This window comes from Ziziphus jujuba, chromosome 11 (assembly GCF_031755915.1).
Source record: "Ziziphus jujuba cultivar Dongzao chromosome 11, ASM3175591v1".
In the NCBI taxonomy this organism is placed as follows: domain Eukaryota; kingdom Viridiplantae; phylum Streptophyta; class Magnoliopsida; order Rosales; family Rhamnaceae; genus Ziziphus; species Ziziphus jujuba.
In genome coordinates, this window is record NC_083389.1 from 20,580,754 (window position 1) to 20,601,901 (window position 21,148).

At 33.8% G+C, this 21,148-nt stretch overlaps 1 protein-coding gene across 1 annotated transcript; it reads right to left on the reverse strand.

The window, feature by feature from the left end:
* Nucleotides 1-574: 574 nt before the first annotated feature.
* LOC107433017 (transcription factor IIIA-like) lies at nt 575-4,962 on the reverse strand. The gene is given in 10 exon segments (XM_060812656.1): nt 575-917; nt 920-940; nt 943-1,003; nt 1,096-1,239; nt 1,402-1,637; nt 1,858-2,137; nt 3,247-3,384; nt 3,701-3,961; nt 4,319-4,553; nt 4,684-4,962. Coding segments are annotated over 8 exon segments (1,089 nt in total). The 5' UTR covers nt 3,827-3,961; nt 4,319-4,553; nt 4,684-4,962; the 3' UTR covers nt 575-834.
* Between the last annotated feature and the right edge of the window lie 16,186 nt (nt 4,963-21,148).

The window sequence follows — 21,148 nt, forward strand, 5'->3', positions numbered from 1 at the left end:
ATCAAATATGTGTCACTTACGCACAAGCAGGTAGAGAACACAAACAGTTGAGTTCTAGAACATTAACCCTTGATACTCACCAGAATACACAGACAGTTCAACTATCCCCTTTCTTTTTCAGGCTGTTGGCAGGACAGGAAGTCAGCCCAACCAGGTTAAGGTAATTTTGCTTACTTTCTCCATAAGTTCATTTTACAATTTGCATTTTGGACTAATTAGATTGATTTTTTATCTTGGTTAGCAATAGTTTAACATAAATATAATGCCCATTTCATGCTACACGTAACTCCAGACAACACAAGTTATTCTGATCCAACAATTGGCATCCAACAAACTCTAAAATCCCACTGGTCTCATCGAAAAGAGAATATATGAGAATATATGGATTTTCATCAAGCTGAAAATTACCAGGGTCACTAAAATAGCGTAATGCAGTAATAGATACTTCAATTTAGACCAAGACAATTCCTTCTTCAAGTGCATATCAAAGAGGCCGACGACACTTGACATACCATAAGTATTAAAATCAAAACATTGTTACAAATCAAGGAAAACAAAAACAAAAAAGAGTGTATATTATGAACTAGGAAAATACATAAAACAGAAAATCATGATTTCCAAGAATGTTGCCTTTTTTTGCTTTGAGTATTTCCAAAATATTTTAATAATTAAATTCATGTTTTCTCTAATCCACTGGGAACCAAAATTTACAACATTACATTGAAGAACAAAAGCGAGAACTACAGGACGATTACTATACATTATACATACTACTTTGACTATCAAAAGCTAGTTTACTAGTGATAAGATTAGTATAGCTATACAGGCCATTACTCACGCATCGCCCTGAATCTCTTGTGCCAACCAAGAAAGGTATTCGGCACCCTCTTCAGATTGATCTGGTGGTGTGACCTTCCAACCAGCATTTCTACACTAGGTACTTCCTCTTCCGTCCACCTCTTGGCCTTGAACGGAACTGCTCATCCGTCTCTCCAAAATCTCCCTTTTAATAGGAAAATACCATTCTCCATGCATGAATTCATTTTCTAAGATTTGATGTCTAATGATGTCTTCTGATCCTAGAATAAGACTTACATGAATGCAAACATGAGCTCCAGTCTTCTCATGGTTCTCTCTCAAATGCTTGTATGAAAATCTTATGCTGCAACCCGAGAAGCCCCAGACAAAGGGTTTTTTCTTAAGATGCACAGCCCTCACATGTTGTTGAAGATTTGATTTCTGCATAAACAACATGGAAAAAGGAAAAGGAAATTTAATAGCCAACATTATGCACATTTTGAAAACAGATATAAGCTAACTCTTTACCAGAATGAAAGCCAGTTTTGCATTGGTGAAGATGAACATACAACCCATGCCACAGTTTAGGAAGCAGCAACTTACATTTGAAAATGTATGATCACAACCCTTGTAGTTGCATTTAACTCTCTCCGTTGAGTCTTTTGTATCATGTGCACAGAGGTGCCTTTTAATGTTCTTTCTCAGTTGCTTGGTTCCACATATCTCACAGGTAATATGTTGATGGCAGGATTGTAGATGGGCCTTAAGGCATTGCTCATTAGTAAATGGTTTCATACAGCCTGGCTCTGAGCAGAATGCCTCCACTGAATCCAACTTAACTGCAGCAGTAAGGTCATAAGACATTCATAAGAATTCACGAATCAGAACATGTTGCAAAACACAGTACAAACATTACCCTTGTTAAGTTTCATGAAAAAATGTAGAACCAGTCACGGAACTTCCCATTAATGTTAATAATAATAATAATAATACTAATAAAGAAAAGTCATAATACTAAAACAGGGAAAAATGAATGGAACTATGAAAAAAGCAACCTACCATGGGAATCCAAATGCTTTTGTAGCCTTGATGCAAATCTAAACACCTTTCCACAACCAATTTCCTGGCACACATACTGCTTCTGAGTAGTTGAGGGCCGATCCTCGTCATGGAGTTGTCTGCCATGCCTCTTCACGTTTCCTTGGATAGCGAACTCACGGTTGCAGTTCTCAATTGGACACCTAAAAAGTTTTCCTTGGTGCTGAAGAAGATGGCGAGTCAAGTGGTCTTTTCTTCTATAACTGGAATGACAACCTTCTACTGAACATCTATATGGCCTCTGTAATGAAAACAAATACCTATAGCTGTAAAAAATCTACATGTTCACAGTAACTCAAGTCACAACTAACATACTCACGAACAAGCATCAAACCTCAAACTGAATGTGGTGTGATTGAGGCTCACTTGATGGAGCCTCTCAGGCAGTCAGCCAACCTGATACTGGTCCTATCAAGTTAAAATCCTCTCGCATTTTGGAGTGCTTATTTGTGGGATCCAATGCTTCATGCTGTATAATTCCATTTTTTTTTTTTTCTCAACTATATAAATCCTGCAAAAGTTTAATCACCTTCAAATTGATGAAATCTTAATTAAGGGTAAGGAAATACAATGATAGCAATGTCAGCAGCTTAATAACATATTGCCAAGATCTGTTACATCACAAAAATACCAGCTAGAAGGTTCCACTCAACTGATTGGCAACTTATGGATTAATTGACTTTTCACAGGTAAAATTTGATACATTTGAAAAACATATTGATCAAAGGCAAAACCAGCTTTCAAATCAGTCGTGGCCTTCTGATTTGGGTCAGAGATAACAACATAAAGAAAGCAACCCAATTGGAGACAAAAGCATAATTATTATTATGCTCTCTCATGAGACAATATACAAACCCAGAATTTAAGCGCTATCCACCACTTATGGCCAGCCATGGACCAGATCCTTGTTCTTAGCCAAATAGTAACTTACAAAGAATTTCAAAAAAAATGTTTATACTAGAATGCAAACCATGAAATTCTTAATCAGCCACAAAACGATAGCGGACTAAACAAAATAGAAAGACAGGAACATTTGCAAGGTTTTATGATCCAATCAAGAACAAAACTTGAAATCCATAGAAGGAGATTGCATAGAACATGAATGGTTACCATGTTGAGATGCCATAATCTGTTTAACATGTCAATTTGTAGGCCAAAAAAGCAACCCCAAAAAGTTGACCTAAAATAGAGATCCCGTACATGGTCATGCCAGTAATGAGCAATGCATGTCCATCTCAAGTAAACATGTCTCAAAGTTAGTAACTCAGCAAGATGATAAAACAGGTGAAACTGATAAAGAAAATCCATCCAACCTATAAGGTGTAAAACTTTAAAGAAAACAGTAGATACCTCAAGAGAATGACTTTGCAGATGTTGTTTCAAATATGCAGGTTTCTTGAAGCTAACACCACATTCTGGGCACGTATTGGATGCTTTTAACCCCCCTGCATCCCCATCTCCATCAGACCTTGCCTTGTTTACTTCTTCCTGCACACGAAAACAAAAACAAAAACACGCATCATATATCTCAACTCCTCCATTTGTGAAGCACTTCAGTCACTCCCAGCTAAGAATTGAAAATTCCCATCTTAGGATGCTAAAAACACTAACACTTTTTGTGCTCTAATGTGTTCACGGTGCTATTCATCTGTCACTCCATAATTGAAACATATTGGTTTGCTACACATACAGTGCAAATTGACAACGACCCAGAACACTTCCTTGAATAAAAACACCATATACATACACATATATATATATATACACAAAGGAAAAAAAAAAAAAAAATGAGAAAGGGACTAACCTTGTGATGAGTGAGCATGTGAGCAGCAACCAGCGACTTCTTAGACCTACAAATACCACAGTAGTCACAGAAATAGCGCCTTATGTCCCTAAATATCGGCTTCTTTATATCATCCACTTCCTCCATCTCCCTCTCACCACATAGAGGGCTTTACAGACCAACGATCAAATACAAAATAACTTCTCTATAACGTGCAGAAAGCAATTTTTTTTTTTTTTTTTCTCTCACCGTGACAATTTTACCACCTTATCCTCTTTGCTTCTGCTACAGAAATCCCAGGTTAGATTATTTGGGTTCATTGGCTATAACAAAATTATTGTCTAGCATGAAACTATAAACTATGTTTCCACATGCTAGCGGCAACAGAAAGTATATATATGCTTAACATCTTTAATTATGCAGAAAACACACAAAAAAAAAAAAAAATTGAGTCATAAATAATCAAAGTGACCCAAAACCAGAAATAAAAAGAAACGAAAAATTATAATCAGCCACATGAAAAAGAGATTCAGTTCTACATACATAACAAAACTCAAGACTTTCAAAGATTTCGATGACAGAGAAAATCAGAAATTAAATTAACGAATTTTAAATAAAAATTACGGCAAACAAAAATACCTGGTTTCCGGGAAAACAAGAAACAAAGAAGAAATTGGTGTCTTTAACTGAATTCCCGCCGAACAATCGGAGGATGATACAATTTTCCGGCACCGATTGGTTTCTAACTTGGGGCTGAAGGAGGGTAGCCGGCAGTCTGAAGCTGCACGATGACGGAAATTAGGGTTTTTATAGAAGGCATTAAGATTCATTTTCCGAATTTATCCTTATCTTCGATAAAGAGCTCAGTGTATGACTGAAAGGGCAAAATCAACAAAAAAATAATAATAACTTCTTTTTAATTTTAATTAAATATTTCCATTTTCATAACCCATATAAGATCGGAAGGTTTTGATAATGAAATTGAGGATGGAGAACCAACATACCTTGTTGAGTGGATAAAAGGGAGGGTCTTTGATGGTGGATATGTTTATGGCTGGAAACGTGGAAACCCATGCGAGCGAACTTGAAGAAGAACGAGCCGGAAGCAACTCGAAAGAGAGATGGGTCCGAGTTAACGGAGCTGGTGAAGAAGAAGATGATAGTATGCACGCCATATCTTGAGCTTCTCAGCTTTGCCAAACGGCAAGTACAGACGGAAAATACCTTGGAAAAATATATCTCCAAAGGATTGTTTTTTTTTTTTTTTTTTTTTTTTTTTGCTAATAAAGTTTTTTATTTTTACTTTTTTATTTTTTTCACCAATCAATATAAAATTTAATTATAAAGTGAAAAGAAAGTGCATTTCCTTGTATTCTTTAATTTTCATTTTTTTTTCTTTATTTATTATTATTATTATTTTTTTCACAAAATACTCAAAGTTTCTTTGATGGATAAATAATTCATATGTATTGGATAATTCATTCACAAATCGTCTCCTCTATCAATAATCGCCAGCATGCTTGCCATACATTACTTTCCGATAAAAATAATTTTTACTAAAATCTTAAAATGATTTTCTTTAGGTTTAAAATTCTTTTGTACGTGTAGGAACATTCCAATCCTCCTTCACCTCCAGTATTAAAAAAATAAAATAAAATAAAATATTTTATTTTTTCAATTATATCAACTTAATCTTTGTTAATTTTATGCTTTTTTTTTTCAAACTTTTGTAAATTTAAATTGAGAATTTTTAAAATGACTCGTGCAACTTGACAGAGAAATTTTATGATATGCAAAAATATTATAAGATTATTCCAGTGTAGAACATACAATAAAACTTGGAGATTTTTTTTTTAAAATTTATCACTTTTAATTAGGTCTGCATTTCAACCTAGATTGTGGCCATTCGAGGACACTTGACATACAATAAGTATTAAAATCAAAACATTGTTACAAATCAAGGAAAACGAAAACAAAAAAGAGTGTATATCATGAACTAGAAAAATACATGCGGAAAACAAACATTTCAGTATATACGTAAAAAAAAATTTAAACCACATATATATTATATTATATACTCAAAATATTTTAAAATGATATAACCACTTACAGTACTATAAATGTTCACTCCTATTCACTTGTAGGATCGTCTTTAGGCTCAACCTGAATACCTATAATATAATGAAATATTTCTCCGTCTTCAATAACTAAACCAAAGACACTTTGTGACTCAAATGTCTTAAAATGATCTATTCCACTATAAAATTACATAAATTGGATGTCGAACAGTCCAATTATATTTCGTACCCTTAGGATCCTGAATCCAAAATTGGGATATTTCATCTAAAGACTAATCTTTTAAAATTAAACCTTCTAATGGGTCCTAATAATATCTAATTTCACTAATCCAACTCCAATTTTATCCAAACATAGTTCCAATTTATCTGGTATTTAACTAATTGATCCAAAAATAGAAAAATTATCAAACCACCTTCAAAATTCATAAACTTTATATTAATGGAAAAGCCCAAGAGGTAAGGAATGCAATGGTGTATTCACCTCGGTCCAAAAGTATCACCGGTGGCCGGAAAACTTGTTGTAATACTTGGCGAAAGTCCAAGTTGATATATCTCTCAAATGGTGAAGAATCTTGGCAAATGGACCACAAAAATAAGTTCAAGAAGTCCAAAAATGGTGGAAAAAGTTTATAGGTTGGCCTGAAACGGTTGCTACTGACTTCAAACAACCGATCCTGCGTCGGCCAGCAGTTTGACCTGAAATTTGGCTGACGATGTCGTCTTGAGGTGGCTAAAGCGTGCATCAAGGTGGTGGCCAGATTTGGACAAAATGGCGATGATCCGGTTTAGATCCGTGGGTCTGGAGAGAAATTTCTCACATTTAGGGGACAAAATGGATATTTTGGAACTTGTTTCCTGCTGGGCATGTTTTCCAAAATTTATATTGGGCCTTGGATTACTAACTGGCAAAAATCTGGGACTGGTTTAAACACTAATATAAAACTGATATTTGAAACTTTACAGAATTATAACTTTTTATCTATAATTCAGAATTAGGCATTCCACCAGTCTATGAACTCGTATTAACAAGCTCTGCACAATAGTACATCAGTCAAACCAAAAATCTTATCCATAAAAAAGTCACCCTTGGACGCATATACTGTTCACTCGATTAAACTTGGTTAAACTTGATCAAACTTGGTTAAACTTAATCAAACTTGTACAACAAAAATATTTTGGTATGAGTTGTTACACAAAGTGACAAAATTCAAGCTTTTAGGGTAAGAATGGAAATCCTAAAGCTGCTGAAGCAGCTGCGCTACATAAAGTTGTCACCCTAGCTCTTAAATAAGGTTTCATTAAAGTTTGTTGCGAAAGTGATGCCAAATTAGTTATTGAAAGTGTGAAGGATCTATAAAAGACTACTCATTGGACAGTTGTTAGCTTCCTTAGGAATATTAAGGAGTTGGTTCTTTTTTTTTGATTCAGTGGGCACCAAGGCAAAACAATGGGTTGGCTCATATGATTGCCCGATGGGGCCTTGTAAATGTAGGATTAGGCTCGATGTCTCCTTCTAACATTTCTAATCTTTTTGTCTCTACAATGAACCAGGAAAGTGGTAGTATCACCATGGCCTGATTCATTGGCAGCATGCGTGTATGTATGTTTGCTTCTTTAGGTTTTATAACACCCCAACTTTTAGCCCAAAAAAAAAAAAATATATATATATATATATAATTATGGTTTAAAATTATGTTTGGACAAAATGAATAAATAGTTCTTCCTTCTCTTTACAAAATATTGGCCACAAATGCATTCACATACTAATAGATAAACATTGTAGAAACTATAAAAATTAGAAATAAGGTGAAAAAAAAAAAAGGATAAAAGCTTCCATCTTGCAAACCAATGAAAAAACAAAACAAAACAAAAATCACTGGAACTTTAATCTTAGTACAGCATAGGTTAGTTCATTAATACTCAATCACAAAACCATAATAAAAAAAAAAAATTCATATATTAAATTTTCCAGCAATTTTTCCAACAATTTTCCTATAATGCAAACAAAGAAATCCATGAAAACACAATTCAAAGACTTAAGTTTTTTCGAGTAATATCAAATAATGAATCCACTTTTGTTGCAGAAAAATTTTTAAACACTTTTTCATGAAAATACATAGAAGTATATTTGATATATTATACGATGAATGAAAAAAGAAAAGAGCTTTAGGCGGACCTAAAGTAGAGAACTGTAAGCTCAAGCTCAAGAGAGATCTGTTGAGACTATGTGTCACTGAAAACCCTAAAAACTTACGATTAGGGGAATACAACATTAGATAGTTTGAGATTGGGAAAAAAAAAAAAAGGCTTAAATTGAAAATGTGGATGACCCTGATGCTTTTATTTTACAACTGGATGGTTGAGATAAAGTGTGTAAATTAAAATAACTGATCGAATCTTAGCCGTTCGTGTAAAGTCATTCGATGGTGACGATTTAAGAGTTTCTATATAGATTTTTTTTTTCACAATTATGCTTATCATAAAATAAAAAAAAAAAATTACAAATAAATTTCATTTGTTTTTTTTAAAAAAATGAATATCGTATTTCATCAAATAATTTAAACAATATTTATATCTTTTGTTTGGCGTGTAGAAATATTTTTTGATAATAAATTGGCATGATAAAGAAAATTATAAATTAAATTGATGAATTTAATAAAAATTATGGAAAACAAATATTCCTAATTTCGTGAGAAAACAAGAGACAATATTATTTTTTTTTCTGGTTTAAAATTAACATTGATTTCTAATGTGCATCCGGAGCTAATATTATTTGTATTTCTACATAATCGCAAATAAATACATATATTTTTTGTTTTTAAGAAAGAGTAATTATTTTCTTTATTTTCGGAAGAAAAAATATAAACTATTTTCATTCATCGATTATTCTTCATCGCAGGCACACCGCAAAATGTGGACCCTCATGTTGTTTTTCTCTGCCTTTTTATGAAGCTGTGAAATTATTGGTCAATAGGTTAATTTTTTTTTTTTTTTTTTCTAATGATGAAAATATATTTATAAAAATTTTGTTATTAATTAATTTATTAAAATTATTTAAATTTATAAAAACTACATAAAGTTAAATTTTTTTTTTAGTTAATTTTTTTTTTCTAATGATGAAAATATATTTATAAAAATTTTGTTATTAATTAATTTATTAAAATTATTTAAATTTATAAAAACTACATAAAGTTAAATTTTTTTTTTTAAAAAAAAATGTGAATGGAGGAATTGCAATGAGTGTACTATTTGATGAAACAGTAAATTTTAGCATTAAATTGTCCTTGAAACTTATATAAAAAGCGACCCAATTCGACAAAAGCTTGAGTAATTTTTTTCTTTAAATTAAACAATTTACCTAAATTTATTAATTTCATAAAACAAATTTTCTCTTAACCATTTCTTAACCATTTGTTTGTTTTTTTTTTTTTCCCTCTCTGCATGTCCTTCCCGTTTGTTTCTCGAGAAAAAAAAATCTTTTTTCTTTTCCCTTTCTTGAGAACACACACTAACAGCCAATTCAACATACATATTAAAAAAAAAAAAAAATTTGAAGTCATTGAGGAATCTTAAAAAAAAAAAAAAAAAAGGACCCACTCTTAATTTTTTTTTTTCCTTTTTTTACTGTAATAATACTGTTAGAGAGTCAAGTGTTTCTATATTTCTGTTTTAGTATTTGTAGTTTGTGAATGTAGGCTGAAAGAAGAGGCTTTGAGAATGTAGGATTTTTTTTTTTTTTTTAATAGAACCCTAGCTCTAGGTCGTCTAGCTCCTCTTTTACATTAACAATGCACGGCTACAGCCGATTCGGCACTGCACGGGTTAATGGCTCGCCGCCGTCCTCGCCTCGGTTCCGCCACGGCCGGAATAAGAACGCCGGTGGTGGGAGGGGATCAAAGCAGAGTATTTTGGAGAAGCTTGTGTTTGTAATAATATAGGCGGTGTTTACGAGGCGAGGCGTGCTGTTGTTCGCTCCGCTGTTGTACATTTCGTTGATGTTGTTGTATATGGGTACAGTGAACTTTGATGTTAGTTTTAAGAACGCTGTTGTTGTTGTCCACAAGCGTCCTCCTCCGGGCTCCGATTATAGAAGTCCTAAGGTTTTCCAGAAGCTCTGGCCTCTTACGGAAGCTGAGAACAATGGAACTGATAATGGGGTACTTCTTTTTTCAGTTTCTTACTCTTTTTTTTATTTTTTATTTTTTATTTTTAATTTTGTTTTTATACATATATATGTATATATTTTTTTGTGATTGCATTTTGTAATATTTTGGGAATTGAATACAGCGTTAAAAAAAAAAAAAAACTGCATTTCTTCCCCAAAAAAAAGAAAAATAAAAAAGAAAGCATAAGCTAAGTTGAAAGATTGATTTCTTAGTTGTGAGGCTTTTGGGCATGTTTACAAATTTGGGATTCTGATATTAATTAACCAGAATCAAAATGGAGAGCATTGTGATGGGTCCTATGATAAAAATTTGAATTTGAGCTGATGTTTTAATAATAGTCGCTTGACATTTGAGAAGGCCTATTAGTAGCAAGTAATCTAAAAAGTTTGTCTAACTAACCCAACAAGGAGGAACAGTTACACTGGTGCACTTGTTAGCAAGAAGGAAGCCAATTTGTAGAATGTGTTTTAGATATAATGACTCTGTTGCACTTATCATCCAGCATGAATTCTATGTTTGGAATACGTTTTAGCACCTTTTCCTTCAAGATTCCCAAGTGTTATGTCCATTTAATTTAGCCAGCTGTTCTTTTGCTATATTAGGCTCACTGGTGCGGCCCTGCTCACTCTAACGTGTGATATTGAGAGAATGTGTACTTTAAAAACGTATTTTGTAAGCTTTGTGTGTGTGGAGAGAAAGAAAGAGAAACCTTAGACAAATGTCATGTGACCACACAAAATTGGAACTCATCCTACCACCTCCATGCCCTGGATGGGATTCCCTGTTAAATTTTCATCACTTCTCTCTAGTTTGCCTTGGCCTTTAGCAATGGTGATTTCTCGCCTTGTCATTTTCAGTACGACCACCTCTGTTCAATCAATTGTGACCTCACATCTCTTGGATGCTTAGCAACTAAGAATTGATAGGCAATACGATGAAGCATTGCACTTTTACTGCTTTTTTGTTCTGAAATATGCATAAGCCTGTTACATATTGCTTTGTCAGTAATGTAAAATTTAGGCACTTTGGAACTTATTTTGAGTGTTAACTGCTCAGTAAGTGGAATTATTTTGGTCTGAATTTTAATTCTGATTACTTTGGAATTATCTTAATGAATTACTATCTTTTCCTAATGCATTTTTTTTTAAGTTCTTTACAATGTTCGCAACCAATGTGATAAACTGACATTTTATAAATGGAGATCGTGCAGTTAATGTCAATATGGACTTTTAAACTGCGGCAAGGCTGGAAGCCTTGTGTTAAAAAGGATATCTCCAAAGCAAGTTTAATGTTTCCATTCAAGACTCATTATTAACTTTTAGTTACCTGGAATTTTTTTTTCATGCAATCAGTAGCATGTAGGATATTGAGGCCTTTTTGCGATTTTCTAGGCACTTCATGTAGGATATTGAAGCGTTTTGTGATTTTCTAGACACTACACTAAGGCTCAGATGCTAGATGCAAGGGCATTGTACGTCCACACAGATACACATGCACACAATTGGCCACCAACATGCTCTATTGTGTATGTATCATGCTTCTTCTACGTGTTGAACACTCAACATAATTATCTGGTAATTTGTGATAACATTCATTTTAAGTGAGAGGTAGTTTCTGACGTTTGAAATATTTTAATTGTCTGACACCTGTTACTTAATGTGACAAGGACAATATAAGAAGTATATTGAGTTTCATTTTTACTGTTGTTTTGATAATTCGGGAACAAAGCTAATTATCAATTTTTTTTTTTTACTATATTAAAGTTTTTAAATTTGAAAAATAAAAAATAATAATAATAAAAGAAGAATAGCTGACTGCTGATTTTGAAATAATATGCAGTTGTCTTTGAATTCCATGGATGAGGAGTCCAAAATGTTGTCACAAATCTAATTCCATCCTAATTGTAATTGAAATATTCAGATCTATCTTCAAATTATTCTCCCATTTATCTCCAACTTAAGACCCATAAAATTGTCATTACTTCTCACTTCCACAAGATACTATTACTACAAAAAATCTCCTACTTGGTCTTACTACTTATTTGAAAATGACTTCAAGGAGAAACTCTGTAAATACAAATAAAAGGGGGAAAATGATAATTATAATAATAATGAAGCTACAACCAAGGGTTGCAGAATACTCTTAAATCTGATTTTGGCAAGAAGAGTGAGGAGTAAAGATTGTTTCCATATCCTTTGCCTTCTTTAAAGGATTGGAGATGGATCTTACACCCATATCTTTGTCATGTTGTATTTACATGAATACTGAATGTTAGTTGAAGTTTGAGCATCGCAGTTCTAAAGTTTTCTCTAAGAGTTTATAGGCTTTCAGTTGATTTTTAGTTGTTTATTCTGTCCTAAGCTTTGAAACATCACTGGAATAGACAGAAAGCACCGATAAGTAAGTGAATAATACAAAAGCAATGCAAAGAGATCATCGAGTTTCATACTATAAAAGAAGATTAGAATATTTTCATTGAATTTATTATGGAAGAGATGGATCTTTTACCTGTACTTCTTATTTTTCAACTGCAGCCACTTTGGGGAAATATTGGATGAAGATTTCTTCATTCATGCACTCAAACATCATGTGAATGTTGTCAGAGAACTACCAGAAGATATACTTCAGCGTTTTGATAATAATATAAGCAATATTGTTAATCAGAGACTAAAAGCTTGGTCAAGTCCCACCTAATATCTTCAGAAGGTCCTTCCAAAGTTGATGGAGCTGAAGTATGTCATTTTACATTTTTTTTCTTTTTCCTACTTTGCATCTTTCTTTGCTGTCTTTTTTTCCTCTATGACAAGCTTATCTCTATTCCGAAGGGAATGACTATGTATGAATTTTGATTTTATGTTAACTATACATTTCAGCCTCATCATTATATTAATTTTCAATATGGGTCTATAATTCAAAAAGTTTCAATAAGGTTTTACACTTACTAGCGTTCGGTTTGGTTGGTGATAAGAAAAACAGTATTCTTTTTTTATGATTCGTTGAGTTCCAAAACAAGTTTTTAAAACCTTTTTGTTCTATAAAACATGGTGGTTATTGTATAAGGTTTTACGGTAACCTTATTGTATATGGTGATTCATTCAGTTCCAAAACAAGTTTCAATAAGGTTTTACATTTACTGAGGTTATGTTTGGTTGGTGATAAGAAAAACAAAATTCTTTTTGTATGATTCATTGAGTTCGAAAACAAGTTTTTAATTTTTTGTTCTGTAAAATATGGTGGTTTTATTATTTGGATATTGAGTAACAAATTCTTAAATTTGACCCACATGGGGAAAACCTTTTCCTTTAATGGAGAATCCTGGTTATACTTTTGATTCTTACTCCTTGATCTGGTGGCATGTTTGTGTTTTTTGGATGATGTGGCATTAATATTGTATTATCGAGTTACCTATTCCAATGTACCAACATGTGCATTCATTACATGCATATGTGCTCACTTAGTTACATGCATCGATGTCTGTCTGTGTTTACTCATTCTATTGTGTCTGTATCATTTTATTTTTTTATCAAATTTGTACTCTACACCATTCAAAGTAGTTTCTAGAGTCCTAGGTTGTTATTAGCCATATGTATGCAACCCTATGTTACCTGTTTATTTTAAGGTTTGTTTTTTTATATTTTAATTTTCCCCCTGTTATGGGAAGCTTGCAACACATTGTATGTGAGAGCTATATATAGTTTTCATCAATCCATGATGCAGAGCTGTACGCGTTGCACCTTTCTCCAACAGATTGGCTCATGCAGTTCCTTCAAACGTCCAAGGGCTTAGATGCTTAGCCAATTTTGAAGCACTGAGATTTTCCCAACCTATAAAAACACTGGCAGAGAAAATGGTTGATCGAATAGTTAAGAATAGCTCCCACAGTGGTGGAAAATATGTTTCAGTACATCTTCGGTTTGAAGAAGTATAACTTTTCATATGTTTTGTTAAATCAATCTGTAGCTCTTCTTAGATTATTTCTTAACATGTTGGGTTATTTATTTATTTATTATTATTATTATTTTTTCCACCAAAGGACATGGTTGCTTTTTCATGCTGCGAATATGATGGTGGAGATGAAGAGAAACATGAAATGGATGTTGCTTGAGAAAGAAGCTGGAGAGGAAAATTCAGGAGAAGGGGTAGAGTTATAAGGCCTGGTGCAAATCGCATGGATGGAAAATGCCCTTTAACTCCATTGGAGGTACAAAAAGTTTGTCAGTTTATGAATTGGGAAAGTGTAGATTTTTTGTTATCATGATATATAAGGGAGTGTTAGCTGTTGATTGTGTGTTTGTGGTACTTTTGGGCTTGGTGGTCTTTACAAATAATCTAGTTCTGAATTGCAAAATACACAATTCTGGAACTGTTGCTCAATCAGGATTGTAGTGACCAATCAATAAAATCACCATCCTATTGGCTACTCAAATATCTGCGCAAGTTATGTGTATTTAGATATATTTAAGGCCTACAATTGAGTGGAAGTATTAATTTATTGTGTAAGCTAGGTATATGAATAGCTATCTTATTGGTCCCCCCCCCCCCCTCTTTTTTTTTTTTTTTTTTTTTCCTTCCCCTGTAGACTGAAAGGGGAAGCTTAGTTATTTATTGTGTTAGCTTGATACATTTTTGGAAATAAATGGTGGTAACTAGTATGGTTCTGAATTGCTAAATCTGTAATTTTTGGCATTATTGACCAATTAATAATATCATCATCTTCTTGGCTACTCAAATATTTGTACAAAATGATATGCAGTAAGAAATTCCATACTATCAGAGATAGAAAATAACCAGGAAACGAAACAAATTTATTTTTTGGTTAAAGATCATATCTGATTATTTGCTTTTAACATACCTCGGTTTGTAGCTCTATCTGTCCCTCCATTACTTGTATCAAATTTATGCTTTTCTTCTTGTTTGCCTTTCTCAGTATCATCACCATTTTAGTCATTTTTAGTTTGAGTCATTGCTATTATTGTTGTTTTTATTTTGTTATTTTGCGTTTTGAATTTTAAGTTAAGCAGCATTTTCTAATTCTCTTGTAGGTTTTTGTTGTTTGAGATGTGATGTCAATGTTTGATGTAGCATTGCTTTGCTACTGTAGGTTGGAATGATGCTGAGGGGCATGGGTTTTGATAATACCACCTCCATATACGTTGCAGCAGGAAAAATTTATAAAGCAGAAAAATACATGGCCCCACGTAAGCAGATGTTTCCACGATTAGAAACGAAAGATACACTGGCAACTCAAGAAGAACTAGCTCCTTTTAAGGTATTATGGGTGTCATGGTATATGAATTTTTCAACCGAGAACCAATCTTATCAATTTGGACAAAATAAACGATTAATAGAGCAAAATACCAATGAATATTTGTAATACTTCATATATATATATATATATATTTTTTTTTTTTTAATTTTTTTATTGTGGGAAGATTATCTGGTTTTGTTGCTATTATTAATAATTAGTACAAGAATACGGTTAAACCTTTGTAATATCCAAATTTCTGATGTAGGGCCACTCATCTAGGTTGGCTGCCCTTGATTATAGGGTATGCCTTCACAGTGAAGTATTTGTCACCACCCAGGGTGGAAATTTTCCCCACTTTTTGATGGGTCACAGGCGCTACTTGTATGGGGGACATGCTAAAGACAATCAAACCTGACAAGCGGAGATTAGCACTATTGCTTGATAATCCCAACATCAAGTAAACTTTTGTCTAACTCTTTCATTTCTAGGTAATTACTTTTGAGATTTGTGCCACTGAGAAACTATTGGTCTTCCTACCAAAATAAAAAAAATAATAAAAAAATAAAAAATAATAAAAAATAAAAAGATATGAATTGATTGCTCTTGAAACAGTTAGTCTTGTTCTGTAGTCTTGCATGCCTGTATTGTGTGATGGGGACCCAACCTAATTCACAAACCTTACATGTTTGCTTGATATTTTTTGTTCTTTCTGTCTCCCTTTTCATTTATTTTCTTCTTGTTTTACCTTAGAACAAGTTGCTTCCATTAGTTTGCGTTATACATTTGTGTCATATCATGTTGAATTAGGCATTTGGCTCATTGGCACTTGTGAACTTAGAGACACGTTCCTCATCTTATATTAGGTGATGTTCTGGATTTTCTTTCTATTATTCTTCAATCTATGATTTGGAGCAATAATCTGCTTTTGCAAGCCCTTTACTTTAATAAGAAATTTTGTTATTGATTATAATTTCATTGACAGTCTTTTAGTTGCCAGAAGAAGCAATGGTTGAGAAAAACATGTTGCATTAGGTGATGTTCTGGATTTTCTTTCTATTATTCTTCAATCTATGATTTGGAGCAATAATCTGCTTTTGCAAGCCCTTTACTTTAATAAGAAATTTTGTTATTGATTATAATTTCATTGACAGTCTTTTAGTTGCCAGAAGAAGCAATGGTTGAGAAAAACATGTTGCGATGTTATTTATTTGTTGTATGTTTGATGCAAGATGGAAACAACCTCTGAAAACTTATCAGAGAAGAGGAAAAACAGATTCTAAGGCCCAAACATTAATTTGGCATGATCTAGGACAAGATGGGCTTATTTGGGATCTTCAAGGATTTTAGTAGATTAATTTAGTTTCCTATTTTTAATTAGAGCATTTTATTATTTAATTAGGTTTCCTATTGTTTTCAGTTTCTTAATGTTATTAGTTTCCGTATTTAACTAGGTTTCCTATTATTTTAGTTTCCTAATATTATTAGATGATTTTAATATAAATAGAATTCTTTGTAATTCTGGGGGCAGTTAATCAATATTACAAGAATTTTATGAGATTATTTTCTCTGATTTTGTGTGATGCAAAACAAACTTAGGTGTGATGCCTAGGGTTTTGGGAGTGATTCCTAAAATCAATCTAGTGTGATACTAGAACCCTATCTATTTCTTTTCTGTTTTTTTTTTCTTTCCCTATCTGTCCTACATCAGTTTGGTATCAGAGACAGGTTCCAACCCTAGCCGCGTAAACAGTTCCGTCAACAGTAACTCTTCGGCGTGAACAGTAATCCGACGTGAACAGTATCGGTGATCAGATTGTTTCTTTGGATTAAGGAATCATGACTACAAGATCTGGAAAGAGTTTTAGAGGTAGAATAACTGACAATCAATTTGAAGAATTATTTATTCGTATGGTCGAACAAGTGGAGTCTCTTAATGTTTGGGTTAGTAATATTGAAGCCCAAATATCTCAACCTAGCAGTTCTTCAACTAACAATGAACAAGATGAGAATCCTGAAGCCAATGAGGATAAAAGTCAAGAGAAGCTGCCAGCAAAGACAATTGCTCCAGTGCCTTTCCCTACAGCCCAACAGACACCTAATTGGGTGAGAGATATATTGCAATCAACACAAGGACGTCACAATACTTTTGATGACATCACAAAGAGGGTAAAGATTGAAGTACCAGATTTCGAAGGTAAAGTAAATCCAACTGAGTTTGCTGATTGGCTTTCTTCCATTGAAGAATATTTTGATTGGTATGATATGGATGATGATCGGAGAGTAAGGTTTGCTAAGATGAAGCTAGTAGGTCTTGCCAAAATTTGGTGGATGGGTGTTGAAGGAGATTTAAGGAGAATGGGATCACCACCCATTGGTACTTGGCAAGAGATGAAAGCCAAGCTTAGGGAAAAATACATGCCTACCAATTACTATGATAAATTATGTGAGCAAGCAATCAACTTGAAGCAAGGTAATTTATCAGTTGCTGAGTATATGCAGAAGTTTGATGAGTTGAAGATTCGAAGCCAACTACTTGAAGATCCAAGGCAAACATTAGCAAGATTTAAATCTGGTTTGAGGTCCGACATTAGGAGGGAGCTACTAAGACAACCTATCTACGGCTTAGAGCAAGCTTTTCAAGTTTCTTTGGATTTGGAGGAGTACCTTGGAAGTTTTAAAAAACTGGATATAAATCGCAGCAGCAGAGTTGTAACAAATCAGCCTTCAAAACAACCTATGAAGGCCAAGGTACCTGTTCCTAATGCTTCTGAACTTAGAGGAAAAGGCAACCAATGTTTCAAATGTGGACAGCCTGGTCATATGGCCTATAATTGTCCTAAAAGAAACCTACATCTTGATGTAGAACATCATGAAGAACCTGATCAACAAAGAGAGGAAGATGAAGACAATTTCAACTATGGAGTTTATAATCCTGATGACTTGGAAGAAGATGAAGTAGATACTTCATTAAGTGCTGTTGTTAGACGTATCCTTTCAATTCCGAAAGATGAGAAGGAAGATTGGAAACGCACCTCTATTTTTCAAATGTTGGTTCGTTGTGAAAATCAAGCACAAAAACTTATCATTGATGGTGGGAGTAGTATGAATGTTGTGTCGGCATCTATGGTAGGACGATTAAAACTTCCTATTGAACCGCATCTACATCCATATAAAGTAGCATGGATTGACAGTACTTCAATTTCGGTAACCCAACGCTGTCTAGTTTCTTTTTCATGTGGGGTTTACAATGACTCAATTTGGTGTGATGTGATTCCGATGAAAGTAACACATCTTCTTCTTGGTCGTCCTTGGCTGTATGATAGAGATGTGTTTCACTGTGGGAGAGAAAATACCTACTCTTTCATGTTCAAAGGTAGGAAGGTTGTGTTGAAGCCTATGACGGTAGCTGAGATGGATAAGTATAAGGTGGAAAAACCAAGTAAGGTTTCTAACAATCCACAAAAGTCTCTACATATTCTCACTAAGAAGAATTTTGAGCGAGAAAGTAAGAAAAATGGAGTTATATATGCTGTTCTAGCAAAGGAAATAAAGAAGGAAACAGCAACGAGCAAGCAAACGTTTCCAGTAGAGATTCAGAAGTTGTTGTCTGATTTTTCAGATTTGGTTCCGGAAGAATTTCCAAGTGAATTACCTCCTTTACGTAACATTCAGCATGCCATAGACTTTGTACCAGGAGCTCAATTACCTAATCTTCCAGCATATCGTATGAATCCTAGCGAGCATGCGGAGCTTAAGAGGCAAGTGGAGGAGTTGTTGTCCAAGGGATTCATCCGTGAGAGTTTAAGTTCTTGTGCTGTTCCTGCTTTGCTTACACCTAAGAAAGATGGGAGTTGGCGAATGTGTGTTGATAGTCGTGCGATTAACAAGATTACAATCCAATATCGCTTCCCTATCCCTCGATTTGATGACATGTTGGACATGATGGCTGGTTCGTGTATATTTTCAAAATTGGATCTAAAAAGTGGATATCACCAAATTCGTCTAAGGCTCGGAGATGAGTGGAAAACAGCTTTCAAAACAAAGGATGGTCTTTATGAATGGCTGGTAATGCCATTTGGTCTTTCAAATGCTCCAAGTACATTTATGAGGTTTATGAATCAAATTCTACAGCCATTCTTTGGTAAATTTTTGGTAGTATATTTTGATGATATATTGATATATAGCAAGAGCAGGAAAGACCATCTTTCACATTTGCAGCAAGTTATGAGAGTTATTCGACAAGAGAAGCTCTACATAAATTTGAAGAAGTGTTGTTTTATGACATCATCAGTGGTATTCTTAGGTTATGTTGTTTCATCAAGAGGGCTGGAAATGGATCCTTTGAAGATTAAAGCTATCTTAGAGTGGCCAATTCCTAGCTCATTGCAAGAGGTACGGAGCTTTCATGGATTAGCTACATTTTATCGAAGATTTATTCGGAATTTCAGCTCAATTATGGCTCCAATAACTGATTGTATGAAGAAAAATCAATTTCTTTGGACCAAGACAGCAACAAAAGCTTTGGAAGAGGTTAAGAAAAGATTGACTGAAGCACCAATTCTTCGACTCCCAGATTTTTCAAAGGTTTTTGAGGTAGCATGTGATGCATTTAATGTGGGAATTGGTGGCATACTTAGTCAAGAAGGGCATCCAATTGCATTTTTCAGTGAGAAATTCAATGAAGCTAAGCAAAAGTATTCTACTTATGACAAAGAATTTTATGCGGTGGTTCAAGCTTTGCGATATTGGCGTCATTATCTTATATCAAAGGAGTTTATTCTATTTTCAGATCATGAAGCCCTCAAGTACATCAACTCACAAAAGAAGATGAATTATCGGCATGGGAAATGGATTTCTTTCTTGCAAGAATATTCATTCCTTATCAAACACAAATCTGGTGCAGAAAACAAGGTTGCTGATGCATTGAGTAGAGTTGTGTATATCTTAGCTTCTATGGCAATTCAAGTTGTGGGGTTTGAATCTCTTAAAATGGATTATCCTTCTTGTAAGGATTTCAGCCTTATACATGCAGCTTTAACAAGAGGACAGCTAGGTGAATACCCTAATTTTTCACTACATGATGGTTATCTTTTTGAAAAAACCAAACTTTGTTTGCCTAATACATCATTACGTGAGCAAATGATTTGGGAATTACATGGTGGAGGGGCAGCTGGTCATTTTGGAAGAGATAAAACCATAGCCATGGTTGAAGATCGATTCTATTGGCCAACTTTGAAGAGGGATGTTATCAAAACAATTTCTCGATGTCAGATATGTCAATTATCAAAAGGAAGAAAGAAGAATACAGGTTTGTATATGCCTCTTCCCATACCTCATGAGCCATGGAAAGAGTTAAGCATGAATTTTGTTTTAGGATTACCTAAAACAATAAGGGGGCATGATTGCATAATGGTTGTGGTTGATAGATTTTCAAAAATGGCACACTTTATTGCCTGTTCAAAGACCATGGATGCTGTTCACGTAGCTAAATTATTTTTCAAAGAAATAGTTCGTCTTCATGGACTACCTATGACAATAGTTTCAGATCGGGATGTAAAGTTCATGAGTTATTTTTGGAGACCCTTATGGAAGACAATGAATACTAAATTGAAGTTCTTTTCTGCTTTTCATCCACAATCAGATGGTCAAACAGAAGTTGTAAATCGAAGCTTGGGAGATTTACTTCGCTGTTTAGTTGGAGATCACATATCTAGTTGGGATCAAATACTTCCTATGGCAGAATTTGCATATAATAGCTCCATAAATAGGAGCACAGGTCGCAGTCCATTTGAAATTGTAACTGGGATGCTCCCTAGGAAGCCTATTGACTTGGTTCCTTTACCTTTGGCAGCAAGACCAAGTGCTGAAGCTGAAACTTTTGAAAGACACATTCAAGAAATTCATGATGATATTCGCAGAAAAATTGCTCTAAGTAATGAAAGCTACAAGGCACATGCTGATTTGAAGAGAAAATTTG